Source organism: Paramacrobiotus metropolitanus, unplaced genomic scaffold (genome assembly GCF_019649055.1).
Source record: "Paramacrobiotus metropolitanus isolate TYO unplaced genomic scaffold, Prichtersi_v1.0 Parri_scaffold0000066, whole genome shotgun sequence".
NCBI classification, from domain to species: domain Eukaryota; kingdom Metazoa; phylum Tardigrada; class Eutardigrada; order Parachela; family Macrobiotidae; genus Paramacrobiotus; species Paramacrobiotus metropolitanus.
Window position 1 is genome coordinate 731,651 of NW_026570286.1, and position 21,134 is coordinate 752,784.

The following is a 21,134-nucleotide window of genomic DNA, read 5'->3' on the forward strand; positions in this document are numbered from 1 at the left end:
ACCAAAATTTTGTGTAGATTCTAGAATTCTTACATTGTACATTGACAGCTTTTTTATGTTTTTCATTGACGAAAATGTTCTCATATTTACTAAAAAAAGGCTTATTGTAGAGCTGCGTTATACGTCTTTTGCGTTTTGAACACCTAGTGTGTCACCTGCACACTGTGCATATGTGTACAGACTGTACTACAGTTTGGAATCTGGATCAGCTGGGCGCGAACAACTGCTGCGATTCATGCAAGTGTGCCCGGTGGATATCTTATTGAATTTCGGAAGGAAGTCGGGAATTTGTAGAATGTGAAGTTGGAGGGCATTGCATCTCGAGCGTCGACGTGACGCTACTCGTGCGAGTACATTGACTGTAATTGCTCGAACAGTTTTTGTAAGTTATGGATCTGGTTCGGATGCCATACAGGCACATCTTCTGTTGGCCCTTCCACAGCACATCTTTGAAATTGGCTGGAGGTTTTGTTCATAAAGTTCGTTTTATCACCAGCACGGACATAATACCAGCCAGGCATTTTACGAGTTGCTCACGATTCCCCACGCAGCCCCGTGCATCGCTGTGTGGCGTGATTTTCATACAACCGCGACGCTTCGTGTCCAGATCGCCAGGAGCCAGGAATTTCTACGATGTCCTGGAGATCAATCAGCAGGCCAGTCCGGCGGATATTAAAGCCGCCTATTACAAACTGTCTAAACAGTATCATCCCGATATCAATCAGGCGGGCGATGCCGTCAAGAAATTCCGCGAGATTACCGAAGCCTACGAAATACTGGGCAACACGAAATCTCGCGAGACCTACGATACGAATTTGCGGGGTGGACACACCACGACAGATACCTCCTATCAGTCGGGATCAGCCGCCAGACAGCGCAATCGGTACACGGAGACGGACTTCAACGATTTTGAAGAACGCTATCGGCAGTTCCGGGCGCAGGCGTTCGGGAGAAGGAAAGGCGCGGCACCGCCCACGGGCAAGACGGAATATTACGATTACGACGAATTTTATCGACAACATTACCAGGTAGGACAATCTCGATCTGCTGTGTACTGTAATGGGTAGATGTAACTGTTCCATTCTCGAAATGTAGGCGTTTCGAGGGGACAATCAGGAAATGCTCGAAGATACTGATTGGGTGTAAATAAAATGCCAAAAGTAAGAATTTCTTTAAAAAACTTGTGGGCAGATCTCTGTAAATATTTGCAATTGCGTTTTTTCTTATATTTAAATTTTAAGTTTTCTTAGCGCCGATTGTTCTTAACTGTACATGACATTCTTTCTAGTAAAAAGTGCACTTTGCAGGATACAAGGGCGCGAGCGTATAACGAACAGCGCTGGCGCGAAATGAACGAGTATTTACGATACCAGCAGTTCTCCGAAACACTGAGGACGTCGAATGTTCGGTGGCGGCTTTTAATCATGGCGATGTTGTTCATGTCCATGATGATTGTAATGTTCGATGCAACGATCAACGAGATGCTCACGCCGGACGACCGGGTCCGCATTCGTCTGGAAAGGGAGCGTTGGGAAAGGGAACATATGGGGCGAATGCGGTTGATGCGCGAGGAGGTGATCCAGCGACATCACGGGAACACTAATAACTCTTCCAGAGTAGTTATTCAGGAGCAGAACGATGATGGACAGCGGAACAACACACAGGAAACCGCTGTACCAAATCCTTGATTAAGGACCGGCTCTGTGATGTCTGTATTTTTCGGTGATAGGGATGCTTGAAGCATGATGGCATCTGATCAGAATAACAATAAATGCGGTACATGGGAATTTGATGCATTTTAAATATGCAGTGTTGTGCAAAGACTAACGAATAAAAATGAATTCAAAGGTAACAAAGTAAAGTTGTGAAACTTGCTCCGTGATCACAAAGTGGTGGTTTTTGTTTATTCATGTTGTTGATAAGAGTTCTCAGATATCTAGTGTCAAAAACACTTCGTACGAATGTAAGAAAATATCCTGGATTTCGTTACTAGTTTACCACTTAGTATGAGTTTCGCAGATAATTGTGTATCATACTGAGAATTGGAAAGTAAACTTGTGAACTGACTTCTAAAAACGACGACAATCTCTTAGACTCTCCATACATACTTCTAATTCATAATACTGATCTTTATCCGGGGAATTTGACGAAATAGTAATCACCTCATAATGCCTGCACAACGCATGATACTTCTACATCAAAACAAAAGAAATCAGAACTATTGCATAGAAGGAAGTTTTGAAAAGTAAAAACACATCAAAAATGGAAAAATCATGGAGCTGCTTATGCCATGTATGTAAAACTTGTGACCAACATATCGACAAAGAAAACGCAAAAAGAAGTCATCAGAATCATGTGTATTTATAATTGTCATTAATAAAACGTCTGTTGACTGTTTGCAGATCCACCGCGGAGATACCGGTTAAACTTTTCGACTTTTATCGTTCGGACATGGACTTCCGTTCGTTTCGGGATGTATTCCAACAGAAATGCGTCAATGGTTTTTTCTCCATCCACAAATTCTTGAGCCATTCTCTGTCAAAAAAGTATACTCGTGACAGTCGTGAGAAAGGTGGAACAGTTTCAAACATTTTTTTTCGCCGAAAACTTTAAACTAACATGCACTAAGATTAAGTTTGAGTACTGTACCAAGTTGAAACAAAACAAGCAATACGAGTACTGAAGTATAGTAAATTAGTAATCCAAACTTCACTTCATGCAAATAATTACGTGCAAGACAGCAAATGCAAAACTGCGCAAAGTGTGTAATCCTAAATCTATACGATATGGATTATGGACATATACACAGTAATGCAGGCCACAAGACGACTAACTTCAGAATCACTATCGGCATTCGCTGCCAGAATCCGCAAATTATCCAAAAGCAGATCAGGGCTTGACGGACCTCCCACGACAGCATCTGTAAATTTCAATATCTAAATTAAAATATCAACGAAATGTTTGTTATTGTACACCGTACACGAACTCGCAACACACAGCATTTAGTGTGATATCGACGCATGTATTGGAATGCTTTATTAAGAACTAAGCATTTGTTTATGAAAAGTTGAAGAAGTCGATGAAAATTAAAGTTGATGAAAAATAAAAAATTTAATCGAGTATAAATCGAGATGAAAATTAAATCAAGTATAAACTTAGGCTGTCTGTTTTACTGGTTACCGTTCCCTTGTGCACTTACCGTGTTGGCGTTTGGTTTGCTCGTATTCCTGTTGTTTATCACCGAGAACAAGATGAGAGCGATACAGGCGTTCCCGTGCCTCCTGCAATTCCCTTTCGCGTGCGAGATTATACTCCGCCATGCTCAGGTTTTCCGCTATTATCTCCTGTTTTTGGTCGGATAGTCGTATCAAATCCGCAGAGTCCAGTACGAGGGAATGCACGCGTTCCTCATTATCCACAAGCTGACGCAGTTCCTCGTTGGACAGATGTTTCAGGGTGTCGTAGCAGTCCAGCTGTTTAGCCATGTCCGCATATGATCTCGGCGGAGATGTGACCGTACGATTTGTTCCCATTTCAAGAATTCACGAATTTCAGCAACGAACAAACCCGGGATTTACTGAGCAAAGCCAGAATCGTTCACAAATACTCGGTCAGATACTGCTGTGTGTCGTCAACAAGAAACTAGGACGAGATGGATAAAACTAAAATAAACACTTAACCGGATTAGTGACTGTTGTCTATTTGCGGTTCAATCAATCGTTATGCCGTCGGTTCATAAAGTGGTCGAATAATCTTGCCATACTATGCTTAATTAAATATGGAACTATGCTCAACAATAAAAACAAACTCAATCTTAATAAACTTCAAAAAAGCAGTATAATATATGAATGAAAGTATTCTGACACTGAAATCAGAAACATTCCAAAATTTTCCTAAGCATTCAAATTTCAAAGGCTACTCGAATTCTATAGCTTGCAGTGAATTCCATTTCCACAGGACCACCACAATGGTATGATGGTTGAATGGAGCCGGAAGTTGAGACAGCGACACACAGCTGGTCTTCGCTCAGAAGCCAAAATTGGATTCATTTGCGATTTCTGAAAATTGCATTATTCTCGATCTATTTAAAAGTCAAATACTGACGTCTTTGATACTTTTTAATAAAAGAGTTTTCAAGTACGGCAGCCGAACATTGTCTATGAGTGTAAGTAACTTATCCAGTGCGTGATGCGGACAGTCAACAGCGGACAGACCTGGCCAGTGTAGCTTGTATTTTGTGGATTTTCGATTTCGTTCACTACGGCGAGTTTCGCGGTGTCAGCTCGACTTACCTTGTGTATTTCGCGTCGATTTCCGATACTGAGCGCATTATCATCCTTATATTCTGGATCCTTATGCGCAGGAGAAACGAAGAGTCCTGCAGCAAACAGATCGCCGTTGTTTTTCGTTAACAGTCGGAAATTGTCCTTCGAGATGGCTGGACGCGGACGGCCAGAGTATCAGGCCCCGCCAGAAATCGTAAGGCTCCACACTCTTCTTTTTCCGCGCAGCCAAGCTGATCAGTTTATCCCAAGTTGCGACAGTATTGTGCGTGGTTTGAGCGAACTCATAGTTTATATTGGTGTGCTTTTTACAGTTTTACAATGACGACGAAGCCAGAAAGTATACTTCCAAGTAAGTCACTTGGTTTGCAGTTCGCCACCTGGGGGGAACGAAAATGGCGTGTGCATTGAAATTTCTCATTGGTGTCTAGCTCGCGTATTATGGGAATTCAGGTGGAACTAGCGGAACGCGCTCTTGAATTGCTCAGTTTGCCGGAAGGCAATCCGTGTTATCTGCTGGATTTGGGGTATATTCACCGTTTACGAAACATAAATTTAATTCGGTATATGTACGAGCATATTCAGTAATATTAATTCAGTTCAGCATAAAATTAATTCACTACAATTTTGAGAGCCACTGAATTAAGCCTTAATGTTCAGTGCTGAATTCTCCGGATGATACTTAAATTTGGGGAATTTCACTTCATCCGACCTTGTCCGGCATAACACAACAAAAAATAGATTGATGTAAATTATTGTTGCATTTATTTCTTAGGTAAGGAAGTGGTATCCGTCGATATGGGAATAATCCGTGAAAATGTACTATTTTGTGTCCTGATTATTTAGCTGTGGATCTGGTCTGAGCGGAGAAACCATAACGAATGCGGGCCATTTTTGGGTTGGCATGGATATCAGTTCCAGCATGTTGGGTATGCCTTTAACTTGTCTTTTGTATTTCCTTGGCTTGCGGTTTTTTATACTTTTTTCGGTTTAAACACCGTTCCCATAAAAGCGTTGTTTTTTGGAAAACAAATGTATCCAGTATTTGCGGAGCAGGGTATCATGATTGATTGTTGGTTAGTTGAGTGTCTGAGTAATGTGATCGGGAACGGATTATGTTGTCAATTGCCGATTAAAGTGTACTCACTGGCGGCAGTGTTAATTTGTCTCGCACTGATTTTACTTTTCTCGGTAGATGTTGCCAGAGAACGAGAAGTGGACGGAGATCTAATTCTCAGTGATCTCGGCGAAGGTCTTCCTTTCCGTCCTGGGAGTTTTGATGGGGCGATAAGGTGTGGATGGAGGCCATACGTGAATCACTGACGCTTTACGTAATTTTTTTGGATTGTATTTCCAGCATTTCGGCGTTACAGTGGCTGTGCAATGCCGACAAAAAAGAGCACATCCCTTCGAAACGGTTATTCGCCTTTTTCTCATCGTTATACGCATGCTTGGTGAGATTTTGCGTTGTTTACAGACTTAAAGTGCATGCCAGTTTCAAACTTACGCTTTTTATCTTGTTGGTAGAGCCGTGGATCAAAAGCAGTCTTTCAGTTCTATCCCGAAAATAGCGCCCAGGTAAACCGTAACATGCCAATAATTTTCATAACAAGCTTTACTGAAGTTTGAAACTTTGAACATTATGGTTTTGATTTTTGCAACTTATACGACGTGTTTATCTGAATTTATTCGACAGGTTGAATTAATAACGCAACAGTCCATGCGAGCTGGTTTTACTGGAGGCTTGGTTGTGGATTATCCGAACAGTGCTCGAGCCAAAAAGTTAGAAAAATACTTTCTGCACAAATTAAATTTGCCCTGTGCAGTGTTGAACTATTGCATGACCTGGATTTTGTACTTGTAGAATGTATTTAGTCCTATTTACCGGTGGTGTCAATCCCACTCTTCCGAAGGGCTTGGATGGAGCCGGTGAAAAGCCCGTTAGTAACAGGTACAAGCGCAATGGTCTTGCCACGGGAAACATTGTTTAATGCCTGAGTTAACGGAATAATACTGTATTGTCTTGTAGATCTGGACACGGAGATTCACGACCGTCCAAGCCACAGAAAAATACACGAGAATGGATTTTAGCCAAGAAAGACCGGAGACGAAGACAAGGACGGTAAGTTGTTTTTCATTCTGGTTCAGGTTTTATTTTTGAACTTATGAAATAAGATAGCATTCTTAATGGATTCTGTTCGTTTCATTTGCAGAGATGTCAGACCTGACACGAAGTATACCGGCAGACATCGCCAGGGACACTTTTAAGCTTTTAGCTACTCTTTTCCAAGTCGTTGTCTGCTCTCTTTTATTTTAATGAACTTGAACCCGACTGAATGAAATAAAGCGCTGTGGTCTCCATGAACCATGATTCGCAAAAAGCATCAAAGCCGAACATATTAAATTTTGGTTTCCATAATAACTTAGGCGCAAGAGACTAATGTCGAACCATTCGTAAAGAGCTGAATACTTTCGACTCCGGTACAAAATTAGAATAATCGAGAAAAAGAAAAACAAACGCAGGAGGAATCAAAAACAAAAGCGTTCCTCAAAAGTCAGCGGCAACCGTAAGTATTGAAAATGGGATGGTTAACGCCCTCCACGATGTCAATAAATGCCAGATTTACAGGTCCTCATCATCGTCCGGAAGAGGGGTATCTTGAGCCGCCTGCAAAACATCATTACCTCGTAAGTTTGGATTTCAATCGGCTGCGACCAAGCAAAAATTACAAAGCAATGAAAGCAGTTAAACCATACAAACAGCTAACAAGTTATCACAGAATTAGTAAGTACAAAATAACCACCGGAAGGATCAAGCTTAATTCTATAAAATTTAGGATATTCCCCGTTGTAACAAGAACAACAGCAAGCAGAACGTAGATGCCTTGACAGCTACACGTATTTACTTATCAGAATGCGTAACTGTCACTGCATTAAATGAATTTCGCATACTCAGGTACACAAGAGTGCACCAATATTTTAAGATAAATATTCCCAAAATACATACCTTAATTTCCGTTTCGTATTGCGCGATCATAGTAGGATCCATTACCACTTCCGGTGGCTGCAGAGCGGGCATGGCCACAAAGTCCAAATTGGGATCACCAGTCAGTTTGCGGGCCAGCCAAAGGAAGGGCTTTTCGAAATTGTAGTTGGATTTGGCCGAAACATCGTAGTACTGGAAATCCAGATATTATATGTAGTAAATTACTAACTGCGATACTTCAGAATGTATTATATGCCGTATTACTAATAGAAAAAGAACGAAAAGAAAGTTGCATGCAATATCCGAAAATTGTGTTGAGCTTCGTTGAAAAATCGACGGCGCACCTGCAGATTCTTTTTTCGATGAAACACGATACTCTTGGCTTTGACTTTGCGGTCCTTGATATCGACTTTGTTGCCAACCAGCACAATGGGAATATTGTCGCACACCCGCGTGAGATCCCTGTGCCACGAAGGAACGTTCTTGTATGTGACGCGCGCCGTTACATCGAACATAATAATCGCACACTGGCCTGGAAAAACAGTAAATTATCATATTTCACATTAAAACAAATCACAACTTTATAAATTTACACGATTTATACATTCAGTGAAATAATACAATAAACTGATCTCCAACGTTGATGCCTGCAAGATACAATCAGCGAACCGATGACTTCATGACTGATGTCAGACGAAGTCTTCACTCCGCACTGACAAGTCTCACGCACGCAAACCCTCCATTGTTATCCCTTATGACTGGTCGGAATCTGTAAGACGTACCCTGAATGTAGTAACCATCGCGCAGTCCTCCGAATTTCTCCTGGCCGGCGGTATCCCAGACGTTGAAGCGGATGGGTCCACGATTGGTGTGGAAGACCAGCGGATGCACCTCCACACCCAACGTCGCCACGTACTTCTTCTCAAATTCTCCGGTCAAATGGCGTTTGACGAACGTAGTTTTCCCCACACCACCATCTCCCACCAAGACAAGCTGTAAAAGAGGAATCGTGCGAAACGGTGGTCCACGGAGAAAAAAGCAGGAATTTCATCGTCTGGTTTCTCGTTTACCAACCTTGAAAGTGGGAATGTCAGCTTGTTCGGCCATCTTTTATCAAGTGATCGCCAGTAATCCACACGAAAAGCGATGGTAAAAAATATGTACCAGAAGTTTCGCGCCTAATATGAATAGCACGTTCAACTTCAGATAGATAAAAAGGCTGCGAACAACTGGAAAGCCAAAAACGAAAAATGCGAAAATTCCTATTTTTCACAGACGGAACAAGCGCAACTACGGCAGTGGCGCCTCCAAAATGAGTCAACGAATTAATCGACAATACGTCGAAGCGGCGCACACTCAACTCCGCCCTTTACTGCATTGAACCATTGCGGTAACGCTGATTCAAAACACAAATGTGTTATTGGCCACTTTGAGAAAAGTACGTATAAAGTACTAATACAGGGACTGCAACTGGCAGTCTGGCAGTCTCCAAGTACGACTGTTGACTGTTACTACTAGTTTGGCCATTAGCCACTGTCCCTCCGCGTCACTGAGGTCAAATTTTAAAAAAAACATTGTGATTGTAAATCACATTGTGATGTAATTGTTTTATGTGGTGCTGCTATTTTTACCGTGATAAATAAATAACATTGTTATTTTTATAAAGTGCTGTACATACTAGTATACTACATAGTACATACTAAATGCAACACAATTACGGTTAGTGAAAGCTTAAAAAATTAATATTAATTTCAGTATAATTTCACACTAACCAGTAAAAGTCGTAACACATGGTACGTAGTTTTAATTAACATGTGATAGTCTTGTTACCGGTTTGTAACTACGTATTGACCTTTTTCTGCGAACATAGGAGAAAATTCCCGCTTTCAAGAACTATATCTATATATCTATATTCGAGATGATATCATAATGCTACCGGTGCGGAAACCGTTTTAATACAGTATACTGTATTTACGTTAATACAGTATACTGTACCTAGATCGAGTGTACTAGGTACAGAAGTGAGTACTACTTACTTCTGTACCTAGTACACTCGATCTAGGTAGCACCGTCACATGCACGGTATTAAAGTGTATACTGAAGAAAAAAATAAGTATGGTCCTGTATGGACTATGGACAGGATCGTATTTTTATGATCCTTATTTATTTCAAATGCCTTATAACAACAATAATAACATAATATTCAAGTTTTTATGCATGGTATGTACTGTTGTATGTCAGCCAAGCGAGACAACAAAGGTGTGCCATTATCGCACCTCACACAAGGGGGCTTAACTGGCGTATCAAGCACCCCTCCTCTTTCGTTTTATCCCAAAATAGTACTGTTATGACGTCAACATGACGCATGCGAACACAACAGGACATTGTACCGTTTGTAGACGATTCGAATGAGTCACTGCTCCGTATGCGCACGCGTGCCTGTGCTCTGATCCAATCCTGCTGGAGGGTTGGGATCTGAGTTATTCACTTAATTCGGTTCATTTTACGCACTTTGCGTCTCGCGCTCAGTAGCAGTGTTTACAGCTGTACACGTCTCGACATCCATTGGAATTTGTGGTTTCTTGGTGTGTGTTGCATTCGGTTTTCGCAATCAGGTAATCAATGTTTTAAAAAAGTCATCCAAGTTATCACAATGTTCTTTTTTTGATAAAATTTATGTTTACATCCACTGATATCCGAAAGGTTCCAATTTACCACGGAAAACTAAAATATAATATGAAATACTGGCACCTGCAGCAATATCGTAAAAACAAGTTCCTTATGAAAATTCAGCGACATGGAAACAGTAGCTTGTGGATCTTGAGCCACAAGGTTTCGTAGTTTTGTATTTCTTTGCTGAAAACTACATAAGGAATATTGTTGGACATATTGCTGGAAAGGCTCATTATGATGCTCCCCAGTCCTACAACAGCGGTAGTGAAATCAAGATGATAAAGCACACCTCATTCCATTTGTAATATGCTTCGGCTTGCCAGGACACGTTTGCAAATAGCTAAAATTTTAAGCATAAAACACTGTTAAAAAACATATTTTTTTGTCAGCAGAAACTTTTGACAGAACTAAGATGAACACTCGGGTTAAGACTACGCTTAAAACTAAGATCAGTAATTCTGATAATACTCTGATAAAACTAATATTTATACTCAGGTTTTCAAACCTCAGATAGCTTAGTGTTTGCGAACTCTGGTTATTTCTCCCAAAAACTCAAAAATTCCTCCGTCCACAAAATGTTTTAAACCTAATTGAATTTATTATTATGTTCACCAGTGAAGTTTATTCAGCCAGAAATACACTATAACAGAAGTTAGGCACTATAACAGAACTTCAAATTTAAAAAATTCAAAGAAAATTTAATGGTATTATACATTTTATTTTGTAATATCTGTTTTTTGGCAAACCAAAGGAATACTAGAAACTGAAAATGACGAAATGACGTAATTGCAAAAAAATATACGACATTACTAATGACGAGGATTTAAAGCCTGAGTTTTGAATTGTTTGCACATTTAATTTTGCGCCGTCATTTTTCACAACAATTTTTCATCCTGCACGTTTGCTAAATCTGTTGTCTTGAAACACTAAATATGCGTTGACCAAACAGTTATATTTCAATTGAGAAAGATTATTAGAGAAAAAAAGCAGAAAATAAAAAGTTATCTTAGCATACCATTTTTCTGGTTAAATATTTCGAAAAAAAATGTATATTTTTTTGTTTTTAGCTGATGTTGGAAATAAAAGAGGCTAGCGCTACGCTACTATATACTTCCACTGCCGAGTAGCAGAGCGTTTCAAATGTAATGGAAATTGTTGCAAAATTGTTTTAGAACGCATTATAGGTATTATATGCAATTATTCCGTTGGTCTGAAACTTTTGCCAACACTACTATGAGCACTCGGGTTAAGACCATGCTTTGAACTAGTATCACCACTCAAGTTTATACGTTGATCAAAACTAGCATTAGTACTCGGGTTAACACTCTCGTTAAAGCTAACACGAACATCTTTATTTGTACACCAAATATCATTCAATAATTCAGGAATCGTAACTGTTTCGCTACACATAATTATTTTTTGCAAAATGCTTATGAAAAACAATTTTTCGCGGACGCTTTGGCATGAGAAAAATTTGGTACAAAAACATTTTGCTGAATCGCTACACAGACATTCGGCATGCTACTGTCTTTTTTGTTTACGCTCTAATCTATAATCTCATTAGAATGTTTTCCTAAGTTTTTTTATATTTTACTTGTTTTTGTTAGCTTTTCTTGTGTTTTCTGAATATATTTTCGTGGTGTTCATAAGATTATTAGCTTTTTTGGCTGGCTTTAGTTTTTTTTTAATCCAGTATGTTTTTTAACTTTTCAAGCTTTGTTAAAATTGTTTTTTAAGCCAAATTGTGCTATGCTAAAATTGGTATATGCGGAAGAGTTTTATGCCCTTATGTTCTTATTCCGAAATGTACGTATATCATGCGCCTTCCCCTGCGTAGATGTTACTAAAAGCATTTTCAACGAAAAGGTTGATTTCAGTATTCTTAATGAAAAAAAAACGAAGATAAAAAGAAATGAAGACATTTTCAATGCGAAAGTTTATTTGAGTTATAGTTCCGAAGAAGATTTGCAGAAAAGATCGAGAGTCAGTTTGTCGAAAGGGGTTAAGCTAAAGCCGAACAAAACAGTTGATTCGTCTGTTGACCGTATTTTTAACCAGAGTCTTAACCAGAGTGCTGTTTTTAGTTTATAACCGAGTATAAACCTTAGTAATCTTGTTAGTCCAGATCAAAGTCTTAACCCGAGTGCACATTAGTATCGTCAAAAGTTTTACTTGACTGGAGGTTGTAAGTTAGATTTGGGTTTTCAAGCTCATTTTGGAATTTCTGACTTTTATTTTGTGCGGGCGCGATTTGCAATGTCCGTTTAATTGGTTTGGAAAAGAACCGTCAGGGATAAATTTTGATTGCGTAGCATAACTTTTATAAATACTGTGCGTTAATGTATAAATATAATGGTTGCCTTGTATAAATTGTTTACTCGTGAAATATTATAGCACAGTAATGGTAAAATAAACATTCAATAAACATTTATATGAAGTAGTGCAACAGTGTATGCAAATTTGTGGATCAGTGTATAAGTTTCGCTGTACACATGAAGGTTCCTCACACTTAAATAAGAACTAATCTGAAAATGCGCATTTACAATTATAATTCAAAAATTTGATTAAGCAGTCGGCGATGATATTATTTGTTGAGATCCGAAATAAAAAACTTTGATTTTACCTTGTTGCATCACTAACATAGACGCGGCACAGCTACAATTTCCAATGGATTTCATGCGAGAGTGGAATTGTAATTGCTGTACTGAGCACGAGACGTTAAGTGCACAGAATGAACCGAATTAGGTGAATAACTCAGATCCCAACCCTCCAGCAGGATTGGATCAGAGCACAGACACGCGTCGTATACGCAAAACTGTCTGGGATTTCATGTGGCGGCTGGATCTTAAATTATTCTTAATCCTGCATGAGCTCATGGGCTCTCTGTAGTAGTAAATGTAATCAACAGCCTGAATACAAGGCAAAAACTAAGCACAACAGCATTTTATAGCTCTTATCATAATGACATATGATTGTGTTTCCCTGTAGTCCACTCTAAAGGGCTACAGCACAGTACAGGACAGTTTCAGCAACATTCGCATTGTTGGAATAATAATATCGAACGGCGCAGCCCTTGCCTTGTTGATGAAATGGGATAAAATCGTTGTCCCCTCTCTTCTCTCTCGATCTCTCTCTGGCTTGTTACATCGTTCCCTCCTTGGATCATCTAGTCAGTCAGTTTCCCTTGCGTTTCCGTCTGGGAACAGTAGTTTGGTGTGTGCTGCTCCTGTGGATTTGTCAGACTCTGGTTCGCAGTTGGCAAGAAAGACCAAAAAGAAACTTTCATCATATCATGGGGCTTACGTGCCCTTTACATAAACTGCCAGAAAGAAAGCGTGGCAGAAAGTGGTGCATTGCATCTTGAGTTTTGTATTGGAATTCGCTGACTCGTGACGGAATTCGTCTCATTATGCAAGTGCCGTGACCGATGCTGATACGTTTTTCTCCCTACGGAACGGGAACAAACTGATCATTTGTGTTTCATTGCGGATTAAACCTGGGATCTTTCATATCTGCTGTTGACTGTTGTATGATCTTGCTACTATTTCCAGCGGGAAAATGACTAAAGACCGGTTGACAGCCCTAAAAGCGGTAGGTGCTTGAGAAAACGTTGACTCTGATTGCAGAACCGAAGAGTTTGAAAAATTTAGCAGGACGTTTTGATTTTTGCTCTTCTTATGTACGCCGCGTGCGTAGTTATGATTCTCTCTTCCTACTTCTGTGCGTTTAGGTCCTTTTTGTTTTCTAAAACGGTTGCTATTTGTTTTGAAATTATCATAAATATCTCCGAAAATAGCACTGCTTTTAAGTTGTTCGTTGTTTAATTGATGACCATTTCAGTACGCTCATGGTCATGTTATCGCTGGACATCCGTGCTGCCGTTGTGACGGTGTTGAGTGTGAGTTGCTGTACGACTTATAATGCAGTTTGGCGGAAAATAAAATATTCAGGAAAATAGAAAATTCATTATATTTTATACAAATAATAATAAGTTTCTGTATTTCAGTTCCATTTTCTGTGTAGTGTTCACGGTAGCAGATGCAGAGCTTTTATACGAAGTTTTAAATCGTAGCGTACGTATATAAAACATTATTTTTTAATACTTTTCAGTATTGTCAGGTACGATGCTTTGGTATATATTAATTTTTACATTATAAGGTGTGCAATAAAAACTTCAGCACCATATTATTGATTCGGTATTTGTATTAAACCCTCTAATCGAAAAAGGATTGCCAATTATGCCGTATTCAATGACTGGGTTGATTTAACGTTGATAGTTTGTAATTCCGACAACGAGGTTTTCTTTGTCAAAAACGGGAATTTTTTCGTTTTGAATTCTTATGGTTGAAAGGCAGCTATATCTGTACTCGTAGTCTTTAGTTCGAAGACGTAGGGACTGAGGAAAATCGGAATACCGAATTACATATACATGGTACATTGTAATGCGGCGCAGGCATAATTAGGGAGGATGCGTTTGATTTGGCGGATTTATGCGCTTTGCTGTAGAGACCATGGACAACCGGGAATTGGATTACTGCGTGGTAGAGGAGCGTTAAAATAGGAAATCGACAGCGGTAGTGGCATAGAGCGGGCACGGGGCTGGGTTCTGATGCGAAAGTGATTAGCGTTTTATGAATCGACGTGTCGTTTTTCTAGTGGAGTGGCTCATGATGTAACAAGTAATGATCATTTTGTACCAACCTGCCACAATTAGTGTCCCATATAACCAACTTATGGCTTGATCGAGTGCTGTTCAGATGGGGTTTTATGGCGTTCACAACGACCGGCGTTAGTCATGTTTTCCAGCATTGACAGATGTTTAATTTAAATAATAATAAACGCGCAGTTCGTAAAAGTTTGTGTAAGGGTTACCAGTTTGCCTGTTGTTAAGAGGTCCAAGTGTTTGCTCTATTTCCGTAACATAAGTAGATTTTAGAACTTAAGATTTGCACCAGCAGTTGATCAACATCGTGGCATCCTCCACAAATTGTGGTGTTTAATGGTGTTGCTGTAAGCAGATCGCTGTCTTCGCGATGCATTCTTGTGGTAACTGCGCTTTTGGATTTTGTTGATAATTAATCAGTTTTTGGCGATATAAACGATTTGAATTAATTTTCATGGTTTTTTAGGCTCAAAGCGATGAAGAGGATGGAATCGGGTTGGATGAAGTGGCGCTCAATATGGAAGGGGGGCAGGGTCAGATGGATGAATTTTTCGAACAGGTAATTTACAACGAATTTATTTTTTGATTATTTCGTGGGCAACAACACATCTACATTATTACGAGTAGCTGAGACAAAACGAAATTGAAACGTGTCACAGTCGATGTAAAGGTCGACTCAAACGGGTGTTTTCGACTAGTTTAACGATAGTGCAGTTATTATATGCAATTTTTGACAGTGGAAATGCCGCATCTCTTAAATTTTCCTGATTATTGGGATGAGATTTAACGCTGCCGATTTGCGTACGTGTATGTGTGTGTCCTGTGCGTTTTATCGGCTACAGGCACGCACAGGCGTTTTTCCGGGCTAGTAATTGATCGTTCCTTCCATAATATCATCCACGGTTGTGACACAACCCTTTTGGCTGTGCTCCTCGGATTTCATTAGATCGAATCTGTCAAATTGGATATGTACACTACGTTAACCGAGCTGGAGGTTTTCGGTTACACCGTGCCTTTTGTTTCAAGATCGCTGGTAGAATTAGGTGCTTAAATGAAACCTTTGCTTAACTTCCACTGCTCAAGACGTTTTACAGATAATTTAGCAGAAGGCAGCAGGTAAACATGCTTTCTATGATGTTTCTTAATATTTTTAATAATAATTGAAGTTAAACCGAATTGATCGTTGAAGTTTTGCGGGAAATGATACGAGTATTTTGAGAATCGAATTGTTGGAATTTGCAATGTACGAATCTTCTTGCTTTAAAAAATAAAACTATTTATTAAGAAAGCGATTCCCGTATAACTGTACATGTATACCAAAGAACAGAATGAAGAAAAACTGTATCTTACGGAGTCCGGAGATGCCGAATTTTCGGAAATAAATGCTGACTAGCTGAGGTATGCTTTGGATCGATGGGAAAATGTGTGTGTGTGTGTGTGTGACTGTGTGGGAAATCATTTTCCTTTCGGGTAGCGGTCGGTAGTTGGAAAACCTCGCATCCGTGCAATTGTTCGATGATTGTATAAGGAACAAAAATCGAAGGTGAATTACGCAATTTATGTGTAATTTTGTCGGGACTTGTGCTGCTTGCAGACCTGTGTGCTTGGGAACTCATACCGTGAGAGGCAAGCCGCTCGGGCCCGCTCTCATGCCGTTTAAAAAAGTGTTTCGTTTGATGGCAGTATAATTACTTCCGCTGGCACATTACGGGGTAAAAGATTCCGATTTGCCGAAAATGAGTACCAACTCATTATGATCAAGCACAGTCTGCACAGTCGTACGGTGAGCCGGTAAAACATTGCAGTTTTAGCCACAGTTGCGATGTTTTTCGTTTTTCTAATTAATTTTATTGGCATTATATTGGTTTCTTACTGATGAGTACAACACAGTTATTTTCCGGATTATGCAGAACATGACGAGGCAGGTCATGCCATGAAGAAAATAAAACCGTCATGAAATGAATATTATTATTATTCATTATTTTGGTGCAGTATAACACTACAAGTGGTTTTCGACCAACATTATACCGTACAAATGGATACAGAACTTTTTTATGCTGTTGAAAATCCACCTGGCCGTACTATTTCCAAAGTGTATATTCACTTTGCTATTTCGATCAGACCTGCAACTGTGTCGTTTGTTTGCCACTTGTCTACGCTATTTCCATGCAGATCTATACAGTGCACAGCGGACACTATTAATTTTGGCCTTTTTATATCGATGATACAGTATTCCAGTCGTACAGCTTCAGCGTTTTCACTTCCAACTATGTTGGCGTAGCGGCCTGGCAGAGAGCGGTATTTAGCTGCTGGGTTTTTTCGGGACTAAATGCGTCCGTTCGGGTCGATGGTGTGCGTACAAGCGTGTGTAGTATATGTGTACATTTGCAAGATGTCGGTAGAATGTAGGGTTAGGGGAAGCGCAACGGAGTAGCGGGGGGAATCGATATCCTCGGCCTAGGATATCCATATATATCGATACGGGTTAGGACGATGAAAGTTTCCCTTTTACTGCTTTGTATATTGATGGATATATTAGTCGGTTGGAATTCGCGTCATCACTTAAACCAGTGCCAGGAAGAGGTCGCCGTTTGTCAGTCTGGATTGACGGCAGTCGTTGCGCCACGATCGAGTGGATGCTGAAAAAAAAACACGGCTATGTAGCGTGTGATCTGGGATGGTGGACGTTATGGATATTTTTGGTATATTACATGCCCCGTCCAGAACAGAATTGCGGTAAAAAAACCCGGCAGTTCTAAAGAAACACATGTACACCATACCGGCATCGTTAATGCTTACCGTATACTGCAGGATCATCAATGCTTCTGCATTGTTTTTGTTCCGCTGTTTAAATGCGGATAGTGAAATATGAAGTACTCGAACAGTGGTCATTCAGGGTTAAGTCGGTACAATAGATTTAGAATATCCAAAAAAATGGAAACAGTCAAACAGGTAGCGTTGATTTGATGACGCACTATTTTAAAAAAACGCGAGAATAAAGCGAAACTTATGTAGGGAATTTCTTGGTTAACTTACAGCATACCGGTGAAGAAGCCATCATGCACTAGTGACGAAAGGAGGCCAAGGAAGCTGCCGTTAGTATTTAAGATTGGCTGAGACTTGAGATTGGATCGCGCGGGGACGGTAATCCTTTGGCTAAACTTGTTGCCTTCCCGATCCCCGATTATCATGCTTCCAAGTATACTTGAGCTTTCTGACGCCTCTGGCGGGATTTTTGAAGATACTTCCGGTTTATCTTCGGCAGTTTTTTTGTTGGACAGATGGCGTATTGATATCTGCAACTGGCAGGATGGGAGTTCATTCCCTAACTTCACTAACTGCTTCAGTAGAAGTTTGCATTTCCTGATGCGCAAATACTGAATTACTGAGTGGGTGCATTGGATCCACTTTCTGCAAGATACCCGCACATTAACAGTTTTTAGCAAATCTTGGAAATTGATAAATTTTTATTCTACGATTTTCAAAGAATAAATTCTCGAGAGTGATGGTCCTTTGAGAATTCACATCTCTTTAATAACGTTTCGGTTCGTTGTTCTTTCTGCAGCTTCATAGAAAACGTTGTGTCGATTTTTCGGTATGTTTGGTTTGTTTACGTAGTCAATGTGGTACAAAACCACGATCGACACGAAAAAGAAACCCTTGCTTGATTGCCTGCACTGTTCGGGTGGAGAAAAATCGATGCTAATCGTTTTTGTAACGGCATTTCTCACTTTAAGATATTGCTTGTAGCCTCCGCTGGCATTGTGTTTATTGCTTAAATGCAAAATTGAACGCCATGTACCCGACCCAAAAAGCGAAAAACATTGAATGATATTACGTAGACGATAGCCCTAGTCAGGCCAACCCAAGTAAAGTATCGCCGTCGTAGATATTCCGGTTGTTCATTTCCGTATTAAGTTTTGTGCTACAGTTAAATTTTTTCTCAGCTACATTTAAACGCAGAAAAATAAGCATGTTATCCTTGAAACAATTTTAATATAAACAAAAAGCTCACGTAGCTAAAATTACATAGGACTTAAAAATGCAGTATTTCTACATGTGCGAATACATGAATTTCTGACAACTTGGGCGCAATGCCGAAATCTGCGTACAGTATGTTTTTTGCGTACATGTCACAGCGCACTTTTACCATGAGCATATCCTGTAAGATTGCCACAGTTCGAAATAATTTTGTTACATAAAAATGAATGGCAAGAGCGTAAGGATATTGTTTGGGTATTTTTTTTACTGTTAGTAATACTGTAATGCAGCTGTGCATTCTGCAGGTCGAAGAGATACGAACATCTATAGAGAAAGTGGAAACCGATGTGGAAGCGGTCAAACACAAACACAGTGCCATTCTCTCTGCGCCAACCACCGATGACCGTAAGATTTACCTGGAGTTCGTGAATATGAAAAAGTAGCCGATAATGGTCTGATTGCGCTGTAGGCGACAAGGAGGAACTGGAGCAGCTCATGGCTGATATCAAAAAAGACAGCCAATAAAGCCCGCAGTAAGGCTTAAAGGTGAGTGAGTGCGGAAACTGCACAGCGGAAATTCCGTGACCGATTCACTCGACGGTGTGCCTTTTCACAGTTATCGAGCAGAGCATTGAAGCGGAAGAGCAGTCAAACAAGGCTTCAGCTGATCTGCGGATACGGAAGACGCAGGTAATCAGCGGGCAAAAAAGGCGCTTTTTCTCTGGTTTCCCGGACTATGTTCTTATCCTCCGCTGATGTTTTTTCTTGGCGACATTAGCATGCGACACTGTCGAGGAAGTTCGTGGAGGTCATGACCGATTATAACAAAACCCAGACAGATTACCGGGAGCGATGTAAAGGTCGAATTAAGCGCCAATTGGAAATAAGTGAGTGTTTGAAGGTGCCATGGTCTCGTGAGACAGCATGTTGTGTGCCAGTGTGGATGCCTGTGTCTGGGTGTGATATGTGTATGTGTGTGTGTGTGCGTCTGGAACGGAAAAGTGTTTGTGACATTTGTAAGCTGTGTGCTGTGTGATTATGCCGCGGTTAATGGGTTGTCTGTGCAGCCGGACGTGCCACGACAAATGAGAAGCTGGAGGAAATGCTGGAAACCAATAATCCGCAAATCTTCACTCAGGGGGTTGGTGTGATGTCGCCGTTGCGTGAAGGCCAGATGTTGTCATTGTACCCCGGACTATTTTTAGAATTAATGTCGGATTTTATGGTGGTTTGGTTTGAAATGCGGTGGAGACTGCGAAAAAAACTGCTATAATTTACATTTTAATATCGAGGCTTATAAAACTTACGTACTCAGCCAAGATTTGATTTAACTGAACCAACGATTTCGTTACATTTTCTTTATTTTGTATGATAAACTTGATAATGTGTTTTATATTACATGTAGTAGTTACATTTATATTCGTTTTCTCGGAAAGTATTTTGATTGTGAACCGTATTGAACGATATTGAAAGTTACCGGTGATATTTCTTAAAAAGGAATGTGTTTGCAGATTATAACAGATTCCCAGCAGGCCAAACAGACTTTGGCTGATATCGAAGCGAGGCATCAGGATATCATTAAACTTGAAAACAGTATTAAGGAGCTAAGGGAGATGTTCACTGACATGGCCATGTTAGTGGAAAGCCAGGTATGACTGCGGCGAAAGCTGGACGCATAAATGTTTGATTTTTTGAAATAAACATGGGAACTGTTTGTTTTGTTAGGGTGAACTGATTGACAGAGTGGAATACAACGTGCAGCAATCCGTAGACTACATTGAAACGGCTAAGCAGGACACGAAAAAAGCTGTAAAATATCAAAGTCAAGCACGACGAGTAAGTGCAATGGACATGTGTTGCATGAAGAAAACAGGAATTTGTTGCGGATTATCAATATTTATTCTCTTGCGTTAATTTTGTTTGGTTTGTGACTTTGATTTTATTTTATAGAAGAAGATCATATTGATTTTGGTTGGCGTGGGTGTTTTGGTTCTGGCAGCCGTGATTATCACATTGACTGTGATTTTCAAGCAGAATGTTGGCTAAATTATTTCCGCGTTTTTGAGTTTATGCTTTTGCCGGTTCAGTTGCGTTTGGTGATGTGCATTTAAATAGCGGTGATTTTATGGAGCATTTTTGTGTTTGATACTTTGATTTCGGATCTCTGGATTTTTTATGCTGGCTGCTTTCCGAAGCTATGTATTTTGCTGTGCGAAATTATGGAGTGCCGCAACCCTGTGACCTTTGTATGCCCGATAATTGTACAGTATCAAATTCCTTGGTTGATGGCTACTTGGTTTGGTATGTGCTCGTTTTAATTTTTTTGCAGTTAAAAATTTAATTATTGCGTATAAATATATCGTCTTTTCTTGGGATATTCGTATCAGTTAACTCCTTGTATTATTTTGCAGAAAAAAAATAATGATCATGGTGTGTCTTATCATCTTGGCTATCGTGATAGCATCGACATTCGGTGGTATATTCGGAATGTAGCAGCTCTCTGTTGGGCAGCCTCAGATATATTCACTGCAACGGGACACACAAAAAA

At 40.0% G+C, this 21,134-nt stretch overlaps 5 protein-coding genes across 6 annotated transcripts; 3 read left to right on the plus strand and 2 right to left on the minus strand.

The window, feature by feature from the left end:
• On the plus strand, positions 1-1,870 carry LOC129594190 (dnaJ homolog subfamily B member 9-like). Of its 2 annotated transcripts, XM_055490795.1 has the most exons (3): positions 1-1,028; positions 1,096-1,160; positions 1,308-1,430. In XM_055490795.1, exons 1-2 carry the CDS (start codon positions 390-392, stop codon positions 1,144-1,146), a joined length of 690 nt encoding a protein of 229 aa, XP_055346770.1. In that variant the 5' UTR covers positions 1-389; the 3' UTR covers positions 1,147-1,160; positions 1,308-1,430. The 2 variants fall into 2 exon arrangements, with proteins under 2 accessions (XP_055346770.1, XP_055346769.1); XM_055490794.1 differs by lacking the exon at positions 1,096-1,160 and having other exon boundaries at positions 1,308-1,870.
• Positions 1,871-2,177: 307 nt separating this feature from the next.
• LOC129594086 (vacuolar protein sorting-associated protein 37B-like) lies at positions 2,178-3,892 on the minus strand. Its single transcript, XM_055490645.1, has 3 exons — positions 3,200-3,892; positions 2,835-2,920; positions 2,178-2,535 (listed from the first exon to the last, which is right to left on the minus strand). Exons 1-3 carry the CDS (start codon positions 3,531-3,533, stop codon positions 2,374-2,376), a joined length of 582 nt encoding a protein of 193 aa, XP_055346620.1. The 5' UTR covers positions 3,534-3,892; the 3' UTR covers positions 2,178-2,373.
• A 120-nt stretch (positions 3,893-4,012) lies between these two features.
• LOC129594083 (probable 18S rRNA (guanine-N(7))-methyltransferase) lies at positions 4,013-6,801 on the plus strand. Its single transcript, XM_055490643.1, has 11 exons — positions 4,013-4,479; positions 4,598-4,635; positions 4,715-4,810; positions 5,130-5,212; positions 5,479-5,575; positions 5,641-5,737; positions 5,811-5,861; positions 5,980-6,065; positions 6,148-6,234; positions 6,313-6,405; positions 6,497-6,801. Exons 1-11 carry the CDS (start codon positions 4,435-4,437, stop codon positions 6,549-6,551), a joined length of 828 nt encoding a protein of 275 aa, XP_055346618.1. The 5' UTR covers positions 4,013-4,434; the 3' UTR covers positions 6,552-6,801.
• On the minus strand, positions 6,519-8,549 carry LOC129594085 (GTP-binding nuclear protein Ran). The gene is made up of 5 exons (XM_055490644.1): positions 8,344-8,549; positions 8,052-8,262; positions 7,614-7,801; positions 7,291-7,461; positions 6,519-6,951 (listed from the first exon to the last, which is right to left on the minus strand). Exons 1-5 carry the CDS (start codon positions 8,374-8,376, stop codon positions 6,907-6,909), a joined length of 648 nt encoding a protein of 215 aa, XP_055346619.1. The 5' UTR covers positions 8,377-8,549; the 3' UTR covers positions 6,519-6,906.
• Positions 8,550-12,954: 4,405 nt separating this feature from the next.
• Positions 12,955-20,887, plus strand: LOC129594232 (syntaxin-like). The gene is given in 10 exon segments (XM_055490852.1): positions 12,955-13,533; positions 15,072-15,164; positions 18,892-18,991; positions 19,056-19,136; positions 19,203-19,276; positions 19,365-19,473; positions 19,654-19,727; positions 20,098-20,235; positions 20,312-20,422; positions 20,537-20,887. Coding segments are annotated over 10 exon segments (909 nt in total). The 5' UTR covers positions 12,955-13,500; the 3' UTR covers positions 20,633-20,887.
• The last annotated feature ends 247 nt before the right edge of the window (positions 20,888-21,134 follow it).

Bases quoted from the DNA above. Each gene is read 5' to 3' on its own strand.
- LOC129594086 (XM_055490645.1), bottom strand. From the start codon at position 3,533: ATGGGAACAAATCGTACGGTCACATCTCCGCCGAGATCATATGCGGAC. The intron at 2,921-3,199 runs GTAAGTGCACAA...TGAAATTTACAG, and splicing joins GCAAACCAAACGCCAACACG to ATGCTGTCGTGGGAGGTCCG. The intron at 2,536-2,834 runs GTTAGTCGTCTT...CTTTTTTGACAG, and splicing joins ATGCCGATAGTGATTCTGAA to AGAATGGCTCAAGAATTTGT.
- LOC129594190 (XM_055490794.1), top strand. From the start codon at position 390: ATGGATCTGGTTCGGATGCCATACAGGCACATCTTCTGTTGGCCCTTC. The intron at 1,029-1,307 runs GTAGGACAATCT...TGCACTTTGCAG, and splicing joins TTTATCGACAACATTACCAG to GATACAAGGGCGCGAGCGTA.
- LOC129594083 (XM_055490643.1), top strand. From the start codon at position 4,435: ATGGCTGGACGCGGACGGCCAGAGTATCAGGCCCCGCCAGAAATC. The intron at 5,213-5,478 runs GTATGCCTTTAA...TTTTCTCGGTAG, and splicing joins TATCAGTTCCAGCATGTTGG to ATGTTGCCAGAGAACGAGAA. The intron at 5,576-5,640 runs GTGTGGATGGAG...TTGTATTTCCAG, and splicing joins AGTTTTGATGGGGCGATAAG to CATTTCGGCGTTACAGTGGC.
- LOC129594085 (XM_055490644.1), bottom strand. From the start codon at position 8,376: ATGGCCGAACAAGCTGACATTCCCACTTTCAAG. The intron at 8,263-8,343 runs GTTGGTAAACGA...CCTCTTTTACAG, and splicing joins CTGACATTCCCACTTTCAAG to CTTGTCTTGGTGGGAGATGG. The intron at 7,802-8,051 runs GTACGTCTTACA...CTGTTTTTCCAG, and splicing joins CGATGGTTACTACATTCAGG to GCCAGTGTGCGATTATTATG.